Source organism: Drosophila sulfurigaster, chromosome 4 (assembly GCF_023558435.1).
Source record: "Drosophila sulfurigaster albostrigata strain 15112-1811.04 chromosome 4, ASM2355843v2, whole genome shotgun sequence".
Classification (NCBI taxonomy): domain Eukaryota; kingdom Metazoa; phylum Arthropoda; class Insecta; order Diptera; family Drosophilidae; genus Drosophila; species Drosophila sulfurigaster.
This window is the reverse complement of record NC_084884.1, coordinates 2,085,015-2,096,027: the sequence shown is the minus strand read 5'-3', so window position 1 is coordinate 2,096,027 and position 11,013 is coordinate 2,085,015. Positions and strand designations below refer to the sequence as shown.

The window sequence follows — 11,013 nt, the reverse complement described above, 5'->3', positions numbered from 1 at the left end:
TTATTAATGTTTACACAGAACTATCTCAATGGATTCCCACTATGGAAAGACATGCGTGCGACACTGTCTCGTCGAACTGTATATCTCAATATCTTGGCTGTTGACTATAATGAATACATTTAGTTTATGGGAATCCACTAGATCTTGATCTGAACTGTTGCGGGTACTCTTACAAATTTAACGTTAATATTTCCCTCAAAAGGCTGTCAACAAATTTCAATATTACAAATTGGAAACAACTGGTTCTGTGTTTTTACAATAAGCGAATTTATTTTCGACTCACATAGTTGTTATTTTATGATTTTATTATGTACAGAAAAACTTTTTTTCACGTTTTATTTTTAAATATTATAGTTAATTATATATTTATAATATTAATATATTTAATAGAAAAATCGAGTTCAAATATATAAAATGTATTATCAAATTATTAATGTATTGAAAAATGTACTCATACACATCATTTTTGCTGGTAACTAATGCAATATATGAACGGAAAAACTTATGAAACAAAGAAATTGCTGTTTACATAATTCACTATTCATTTCGGCTAATTGATTAATTTAATGATTTTATTTTTAGCTGGACTTGTATCTTAGGGTTCTTCAATTCAGCACTGTAGCTGAGGAATGTTGTATATTTCGCTCAAATTCTTCCAGACTAAGAGCTTGGTTCATATTTAAGAGTGGTAATTTACCAGCAGATGCTCTGGCTAGCAATTCGGGGAAAACCATTGTGACAATTGATTTGCTGTTGGCGATAAGTGGTCATCTCTGTGGTAGTTCAACGGGCTGAGCCGGTTGTTCATCAAACTTTTATCATCGGTGCCACCTCCTATATGAATATGAAAGGTATATGTTAAATATTAATTAATATATAAGCAAACCCACATAATTAAAAGTACCTATAATGGATGCCGATGGCTTAATTGGTATATTAGTTGGACAATGTAGATCTCCATGCATTAATCTAAGTCTAGATTGTTGCTGCTGTTGCTGTTGTAAATAATGTTGATGCTGTATTTGCTGAGAGATTCCGTCATTATGTATATTTTGTTGTGGCGATGGTCCACTGCCTTGAACACTTTCAGAGTTTATTGCATCTGTTTGTTGCATGGACTTAAGTCTTTGTTGATTAATTTGTTGTTGCATATTGTTAAATGAAGACACTGTCAGTGCAGAATTCATATTTCCTTTAAGAATTGGGCGTCCTGAATTAAATGTATTGAAAGCATTTATTACATTAGGAGATTTGTAGATTTGTTATAATGATTACAAATTTAATCATACCATATGATTTACTTGCTGGTGGCCATTTCGAGGTTTGTTGACCTCGAGATTGTGACATCTGTTGCGGCAGTATTTTCGGCGACACTTGTGGGTTATTCAACTGATTCTGATTTTGGATTGCGTAATTGCCGCCCAAAATCATTCTAGGCTGCAAATTAATACCTGCTGTAATGACTGATGAATCATTCATCATATTGTGTACATTTGAACATTTTGTAAACGACGTAGGTAATTGATGATAATTCTGATGATATTGTTGTTGCTGATAGTTGATGGCGTTATTGTTGTTGCTATATAACGATGTTGTTTCCTTATCTGCTGTCATTTTCCTCAAGACCGAAGTTGGTGTAAACGCCAATGGGGTCGGCGAATTGCTATGTCTCAGGGGTTGTTGATGTTGATTAGTAACTTGATTTGATATATTGGAAAATAAATCTAAAAGGACACTGAATTAAAAAAAATTTAAATAAAATTATCATTAAGCAAACCTTCGGAAACGAGAGCACCATGATTTCTATTCAACAACGGATAATTCTTGACAACATTCGTAGGACTTGCATCATTATGCAAATTTAAAGATTTTTGTTGAGCAACAAACCGTCCGGAATTAGTACATTCAAACAGAACCGTTGCAATCATCTCCTGGACTGAGCTGTTGTATTGGGGTTATTCAATTCTTTTCTAAAAACTCGAAAGATACATCGCCTCGAATGACACCTGTAAAATATAAAAAACGAACACAATTCTTTAATTATAAAAAGTGCTTACTGACGGCATAGAGTAAATTTAAAACATTAAGAACTAATCAATATTAAAAAAATTAAAATGTATGTAGAGTACAAAATACTATATATCAGATTGTCAACAAAATCAGCTAAGATCCCATCGAAGTAGTCGTTGATTGCCGTATAATTATATTTATTTGGGGTGCCAAAAACAGCACTTCCAGTTTAAGGTGCCACAGACCTCTATTTTCAATGATTTCGAAAACACCGTTTATTTTTTGTAATTTCCACAAAATTGATTACATGTTCGTTGTGGTCGTCTTCTTCAATTGTTTATTTAGTACCACTGTAGTGATGTTAAAGCGAGATTGCATTAGAACTATTTTCTATGACACCTCTGTATAACTTTATGCCAAATGGAGGTGTCTCCGTACCCATCGTTAACTGCTAATATATATATATAATATACAGGGTATGTATGTTCGACCATTTATAAGAATACCTAAATATAAAAATTATAGGGGATAGAGTTACCATTTACTTGTTATCAAACCTTCTATTTGTTGCATGCATATGAGGTTTGTTTTAGATGTTGATTACATTTGCTACCGCCCCACGCAATTTAAATATATGGTAAAAATTGCAAGGGCTTAATTACTTTGCGACCTAATTTAAAATATTATTATTGGCTGGCAAAATCCTCTGCTTCTTGTCTTTCGGGCAAGAAGCAGAATCCATGGTTCGAGGGGCTCCAGTGAGCAAAAGACTACGAGTACCTAGCTCTACCAACAATAGCCAAACGGACAGCAACAGACAATGACAGAGAGCAACGGTTGCTGAAACTGCCAAGCGGCATCTCGCTGTTGCTCCCATCGACAGGGGCCCTAACGGGAAAATGTCTGCAGAGCGGTGGCGGTTGACCCATAGTAAGCTGGTCGACGCACTGTTTGTTAGGATGGACACGCCCCAATGGCTGGATGCAATGGCGTTAACATCCTGACATGCAAGGACGACCTAACGTTGCTTTGGCTGAAAGCGACCGTCCTGTCCCTGAACTGGACGGATTATGGGAGGGGCCAACCTGGACGTGGTGGACAGGAATAACATTCCGTCCATGCCGAAGGCAAAGGTCCTGTTCCCTATAGCCGTGCAGCGCGAGCGGACGCTTCAGTTGCTTAAGAAGCAGAAGCCGGCCATTCCGACGAGTGATTGGTTCGTGCTGAAGGTTGACCACTCAGATCAAAAAGGAGGCCGAGGATCTGCTGTATAAGCGTAACGGGAAAATGGTGTCACAAAAAGGAAATTCGATCGATAAGGACAGACTCACGTTGAGGTCAGGGAAGTAGAGGCAGATCTCGGTCTAGAGAGCATGACCGATGCCACCCTGCCCCTCAACTTGACGAGATTGAGGAGGTGGGGGGTTTTATCCATGGAGACAGGACTTCCGCAGGTTTGCAACGCTCTAATGAGTTAGCTGCACCTCAACCTCCATAAGTCAAAAATGGCTTCGGTGGAGATCCTCTTCGCTCTAGAAGGGTCCATCTACGCGGCTTTGGTACAGAAACCTTCGATAGCATCTACTACCTAATTTTAGCAATAGTGGTGCTGGAGAGCTGTGAAGGATGTATGGTGCTAGTATCCTGATATATGGCCCACGACGGACCCGCTCCACCGGAAGTTTGTTTAATATTCCATTAAATAGGATCTCTACGGCTGAGCCGTTCAGAAATCGCCGTAACACGAACTGGGTGAAATTATCCATTCTCTTCCCTAATTCTCTAGGTCTGCCGAGAACAATCAACTCGGTACAGAATTTCGCCAATCCTATAGGCTCTCCAGACAGGAAGCCAGATCTCTCATCGCTTCGTGGTGAGCCTACAAGCCTGTTTCAACTTCCTAAGAATGCGGACAAAGTCTATGTCTGGGACGAGTGTAAGTTTCTCCTGAAGTCCTACAAGAAGATGATCCGCTCATCTAAAATGTCCTCATGGGGAGCCTTTTACTCAAACCTGGACAACCTCAAAAACACCTCCAGATTGAGAAAGATGCACGCTTCTAGTCCCAGTCTACTCAAGTCGGGCGATGAAGTGTGGACGGAGAGCAGTGCTGAAACTTTTAGGCGCTGCTCTCAGCTCATTTCCCGAGATGTATTGGAACAGAGAATAGTGACTGGTCTCCCAGTCATGAGATCCTTGCCGGTCTTATAACTGCCGCTATCGACTTCTTTATGAGGGTTAGGGTCGCCCGGGCTTGATGGGCCAGCAATGCTGCGATTGTTGCCTGGTTACCGGACATTTTTCGGCTAGTTTTGGATGGTGTTATATCCCCACTCTTTGGAGGACCTCTAACGTTATTTTTCTGCCGAAGGCGGGCAAATGCAGCCATGTGGTCCCAAATGAATTCCGGCCAATCAACCTAACCTCTTTCCTTTTAAAAACTTTGGAGAAGCTACTTGATTTGCACATCAGCAGCAATTCATTGCATCTGTTGACCCCTGATCAGCATCCGTACTCAAAGGGCAAGTCAATCGAGATGGCTCCACATGCTCTTGTAACCTCCATTGAAAAAGCAGATCACTTCAAGAATATGCCTTGGTGGCTTTTCTTGACATTTCAGGCGCCTTCAATAATATCACTACTGACGCTATCAGGAAGGGCCTTACCTTAGTGAATAGCCTGTTACAAAAATTTACTAGCCTCCCAAGTTAATTGCCTATGCCGAAGACATAAGCATTTTGATAACTGGGAAATGCTCAACCACCCTCAGTTCCGTCATGGAACTTACTTTGCGGGAAGTCGAAGCTTTGGGTCCAAGCAGCCGAGCTTATCATTAACGCGGACAAAACGAACCTTATCCTCTTCACTAAGAGGTATAAGGTACCTATGTGGTCCCCCAAAATAGACTGCACTACGCTAAAACCGAGCCAAGCAGTAAAATACCTAGGTGTGGTCCTGGAAAGCAAACTGACATGGAAGCTCAACGTGTTAGAAAGGTTGAAGAAGGCTACCGGATTCTTGTATATGGCAAAAAGATGCTTAGCTACACTTGGGCCACTTTTCTCATCTTATGCGGTGGCTATAAATCTTTGTTTTTCCCCTTTCCTCACCTACGATATTCTAGTGTGGTGACAGGCCACGGAAAGCTATCCATCACCTGTACTGACCATATCAAAACGGTATACGTCGAACCGGGCTGCTGGCAGGAAGGGTTACGCATTCCCGAAACCCTCAACCTCTTCACCGACGGGTCGAATATGGACGAAGGCGTCGGTGCGGGAGTATACTTGCAGCATCTTCCAGGCAGAAGTCTTTGCCATTGGCAAGGCCGCAGAAGTGGCTCGGCTTATACAGCACAATTACAACTCGATTAACATCTTTGTTGACAACCAGTTTGCTGTCCTGGAAAGCAGAAGAGCAATTGAGTCGCTCAACGCATCTGCGTTCGTGCGTATCTACTGGATCCGAGATCGCAGACACTCTTGCCAAAGAGGGGTAGGGCTTAATGTCGGCAACATGTGCAATGTGCTTATATGTCTCTAAGCTTCAGTGGGACGCCAGTTGGCGTAATACCATCTCGTGCAAAACTGCAAGGCTGATGTGTGCTTCAATAAACTATAATTTAACCAAATACGTCATGCAGCTTTCAAGAAAAGACTACAGACTACGAACAGTGATCAGTGCAGGAAATGCAACGAGTCCGGAGTTAAGGAAACACTTGAGCATCTTCTCTGCAGATGCCCAGCGTTATCCCGACTCCGGCTGAAATACGTCAATTCGCCGTGCCACAACGATCTTCGTGACGTTTCACGGCTACCACCTAGGATGCTGCTGGCTTTTGCCAAAAATGCATCCACACTGTGCGACTGCTGAGATGAAGATACCCTCTACCGGAACAGCTACAAACCTCCACTGATCTATGCTTCGCCCTAGCAGGGGCAGCCAGTCCTACCTAACCTAAAATATTAAACAAAGGTAAATTTAATTCCAAAGACGGTGTATTAAAAATGTATTCAACAACTTGCACCGTGAAATTTTCGGAACAGAAAAATTATTAAGTTAATAGATTGGTTTTAGTTTGGTGCACATATAACTGGTCAAATTTAAATTATATTTAGTTTTTTTATGATTAAGATAGAATTGTTAATTTTGATCTTTTAGATCATGAATTAAAATTTGTTTGCCAAATTAAAAAGGTATTTAATGTCGTGGAATATGGGACATGTAAATGACAACCGCTTTTTTCTGTATACCAATTAAATATGCTTAAATTATATATATAAAATGATAAAACTATAAAAAAATGTTCTCATGAAAAAAACATTCTCAAAAATTTAAAGGAAACCGAAAAAATTTGTTTTAGCTTGTGTGTCTCTTCTCTAATTCTGTTCAAAAAAGTGCCCGCACGTGATCTGTTTTTAGAAAGTTGATTCTCATATTGTAATTAAAGTAAAGTTATTTAACTTTTTCGAGTGAAAGAGTATATTTTGTGAAATTACTATCAGGGGTGCCACAAAAACACTTCCACTCGAAATTTACTTTAATTTTACTTGTGGTGGCACAGAGCTCTTTTTACAGAATATTTGCCAGTGCTTATGCTAAAACACGAATAAAACTACTTAACTTTTATGTAAAAAATGTCATTGATTTATCGAGTTTTCAATTCGTTATTAAACTGTGTTAAAATAGTAATATATTCTGTGGAGTAAATTATGAAAATTAACATTTTGTAAATCACCAGTCAAATCACTTGAGTCAGCACAACACTTCAGTGTTTGGTGCTGATATTTGATATACAGTGATACCACTTTTTGTATCCGAATTAGGATTCTCTTTTTGTTGTTTTAAAAAAATGAATTCAATGAAGTTAAAACTTGGTTAAAATAAGTAAAGAAAAATGTAATTTAGTTATAATAGATTTTCTACTTCTTCTGTATTTATTATGCAATTTTCAAAAACATTTTTAGCATGTGTTGTGTGGCAACACAATACATGAAAAAAGTTTGTAGTAAACAAATCAAATAAAGAAGATATCTTATCACTTGGAATTCTGTGGCAGAGCGAACATTTTTCAGTGGTTTGACGTTTGGTGGTGTCCCAAATCACTAGTAATTTCTGTGTTTTTGTACAAATAAAGAGTAACGCTGTAGCACCAGCTCAATAAAGCTAAGTCCAGTGAATTGAGATGTTATTACAAAAATTGGTTCGCATTTGAAATCGTTCGCCCAGGAAACATTTTATTTGCCCACTCTTATATTCAAAATTATAAAAACACGATGCTTGAAACCGCTATTTGGAATTTGACAAAATTGCAAAGGATGTGATGTAGGAGCCCCTTTGTGATAGATTTTAAATTTGTATCGAATTTTTTGAAAAACTTAAGAGCAAACGATTTTAAAGCAATTTTCATAAAAAAAAATCTTGAAAACAAATTTTTAATTTTTATAAAATTTTTTTATATTTAAAAAAAAAAATTGTTTCCTAGGCAAACGATTTCAAACGGTGGGTATACATTTTTGTTTAACATCTCAATTCACTGGACCCAGATTCTATGAGCACCGGCAAAATTATGTAACAACTTACTTTGAAGAAGGTGTTGAACATCGACGCGTTTTTGCGTTTGCAAGGGTAAAGAACTATGTTCAGGTCCAGGTAAGATAGCATCAAGAGGACTCGGCATAACTGGAGTTTGCAGAATATTTTGTGGCAACTGCATTGAGTCATTATTATGTCCATGTGGTAAATTTGAGTCATTTTTAACAATGCGCTGTTGTTGATATGACAGTATTTCGTGTTTTTAATTTGAGCAATGGGCTTATACAGATCTTGAGCATTAGCAATAGGACCGCCGCGTACAGCTGCTACATTTATCAGGTAGGAATCTGCCACTGGATGACCACTAGTTTGGGATCCTAGTTGTTGCAATAGTCTTTTAAAGGCTTCAGTATCTCTTGGTAAAGATTTATCATCAGAATGCTCTGTGGTGGGTATTGGCTTCAGGCTGTTTGTTAAGGAGTTTACGTTCAAATACTCAGCACGTAAATCTACTTTTTTCATTTGCGCTTCTAAATCCTTCACACTGGGTATTTCTATAATACAAATCGGAAAATGTTAATACATATTTGCAAATAATTTTAAAAAATCAACAAGTCACATTTTCCAGTCGCTTTCATAAAACATTATCTTACCTTGTGTTTCTAATGTAGAAGAAAGTGTAATTTCATTATTACTTGCTGGTTCATTGGGTGAAAACCATCGGCTAAATCGTGAAGTTTCTGTAATTTGCCTATGTACTTCTCCTTCCTTTCTCTGAAATAATAAAACATGAAATGTAAGATAGATTTGCCGGTTTTAAAATATAAACCATTTCACTTAAAGGCGAACATTTTTTTCGTGATACTTAATTTTTCCAGCGCCATTAAAGTTGCTTCGAGTGGGTCTAAAAGATTTAATTACAGAGGTTTTCTAAAAATATCTTTACGAGAGCTACACACAGTTTAACAACAAAGTTAAAACACACAGCAAATTAGCTGCTTAATGTATATATAAAAGTTATTGCCCGCAGACAAAAAATGTTGGCACATCGACAGTTTACGGTTTTTAATTCGAAAAGTGACTGGTTTTATTAACACATGAACACTATGCATATGCTCGATTAGCCAATAGCTATTAGAATAAAAACCATTAAAAATACAAACCATAAGAGAATGATCCATGGGATCCATGCTAAGAAAGGCATCGAAATTGAACTCAACATCCGCTTTACAAATTTGATTGTGGTGCTTATTCTGTGGATCGCCTAATACAGCCGTTGCATTCGAATCCATTATGTCATAATTACTCGATTCAATTTGAATTAAGCTGCCAACGCTACTGCTTCTTGATCCAATTGTTGCAGTTGTTTCAATAACAATTTGCTTATTTGATGTTTCATTAGGATCCTTCAGAGCTGCATCCGTTTTTGACGGTCGTTCCTCACTTTCGATATCCTCAAATCCATGCAAATCAATTGTTTCATGTTGTGAAGTTGGACCAGCACTAAACCATTCAGGTTCATAGGCATCATGGCTTTGATGGTACAAGTTATTAGTGCCTCTCCTCCCTCGATTGATTGATTGATTTGCTGACTCCATGAAGTTAAATTTATCTTTGTTAAAGACGCGCCGTGTACTAACTGCATTCTTTTTGCTATCCTCTCGACGTCGATCACGATCGGAGAGATTATCGTTTGATTTATCATTAGCTTTGCAGCTAAATGCGCGATGTTGACTCGAAATACTTCCATTCTGAACTTGCTCATTATCAAGATTACTTTTAGACGCATCAGTCTCCTGGTTTTAAATTCCCAATTATCATTTCGTGGCAAAAGTCTCCCACTTCCAATACGCCTTTCCTGAGTACTTATACCCGTTCCCTGTTGACGTAGCGATTGAAATGTCGGTGACAGCGTTAACGATTTATCATGACATCGTTGACTGTTTGACTGATTTTCAGTACGTTCCCATTCAACCGGTGAACCTGATCCTAATGAATTATTATGATGGCGCAGCTGGGCTTTTATATCAGCATTGACATCTTTAGGATTTAATGATCGATCTGTATAGATCATTAATGATGCATTTACTTTGACCTGCTGGGGTTCATTTGACGCCTCGTTACAGGCTCCTCCTCCAGATACAGTTACGAATCGTCGCTTAGCAAAAGCTGGCATTAAATGCGAAGAAGAAATGCTACGTTGATCTATATGGGCCGTTGTTTTATACGATGATATATTACTACTGACACTACCCGGGATTACTGCTATCTGGGACTGACCCTGACTGTCTTCAATTTGTTGTTCGCTCGAGCTAAAACGTTGATAGTAGTTGTGAGCTCGTTCTCTATTACGCAGCGCTCGTCTGGAACTCAGCACATTTGTGGAACTGGTTAGATTGATACTTTCTCTATCCCTATCCGGCGAAATTCCAGATTTATTCACGTAGCAGGTATTGTTACTGCTGCTATTTACATTCGCCGATGTGGGAAGTCCAACTATTTTCCAAAAATTTAAAGTTTGCAGCTCCAATTTATTTGCACAATTTGGGCGCTGTTGTGCACTTGCTTCATATCGCAGTGCTAAAAGATCAGCCCGTGAATACCTGCATGAGACATTTTATTTGTAAAAGCATAAAATTTAAGAACGATGCGATTAATGTAAAAAAAAATTGGTATTCTCTGCAGAAATATTTGTATATATTCATAAAATATCTTACCTGGCTTTATTTTTAACATATTCCATTTTGCGCTTCACAAATACGAGTCGTACTTTTTTTAAACTCTGATATCTAAATATCCATATGTATAAAATATTAAAAACTTTTAATTATTGGAGTAAATTACACAGAAACAATGTTTAAACCGAATTTTATTTAGTTGGAGTAAGAGGTTTAATAAATTTTGTGTAAATTTACATTTGATGCTGTTCTCTTCAACAAAACTAAATGCATACACACACAATATACATACAAATACATATTACTCTAAAAACTAGTATTAACATAAGTATGTACATATATTTCTGCATATAAATAAAGCCTTAAACAATTTTGATTCTATTAGGTATTTTTAGATTTTACTTGCTGAACTCTAATATCTATACTTTATATAATAGTAACCATTTGTATGTATGTATTTTACATTTGTGCCAGCATTGAGATTTTCATAAAATTGCCACTTTATTATATTATGCTATCGAATCATTCGAAATACAAATTCGATAACACTCAATGAACTAGTTCAACTTTCAAACAACTTTGTCGTTCACTTAATAACATTCAATATTTTTAATTGCTGTTTCCAGATGAGCGATATCGCGTTGTTTCTGCGCAACTCCTATAAAAAATTGGCTGAACAAAATTTTTACGGCGTCCTTTCGCAGTTCCCAGCACACTACATTTTTAAAGAGAATCGACACACCGATACTGAAATATATAGGGATATCAAATCAGCTGTTCCGCATGCGAA

At 37.7% G+C, this 11,013-nt stretch overlaps 1 protein-coding gene across 1 annotated transcript; it reads right to left on the bottom strand.

Annotated features, from left to right (window-relative positions):
* Window positions 1–333: 333 nt before the first annotated feature.
* LOC133846937 (eukaryotic translation initiation factor 4E transporter) lies at window positions 334–10,782 on the bottom strand. The gene is given in 11 exon segments (XM_062281649.1): window positions 334–834; window positions 905–1,210; window positions 1,290–1,724; window positions 1,778–1,951; window positions 5,298–5,412; window positions 7,594–8,099; window positions 8,199–8,319; window positions 8,709–9,077; window positions 9,080–10,148; window positions 10,263–10,334; window positions 10,687–10,782. Coding segments are annotated over 11 exon segments (3,303 nt in total). The 5' UTR covers window positions 10,701–10,782; the 3' UTR covers window positions 334–712.
* Window positions 10,783–11,013: the final 231 nt, after the last annotated feature.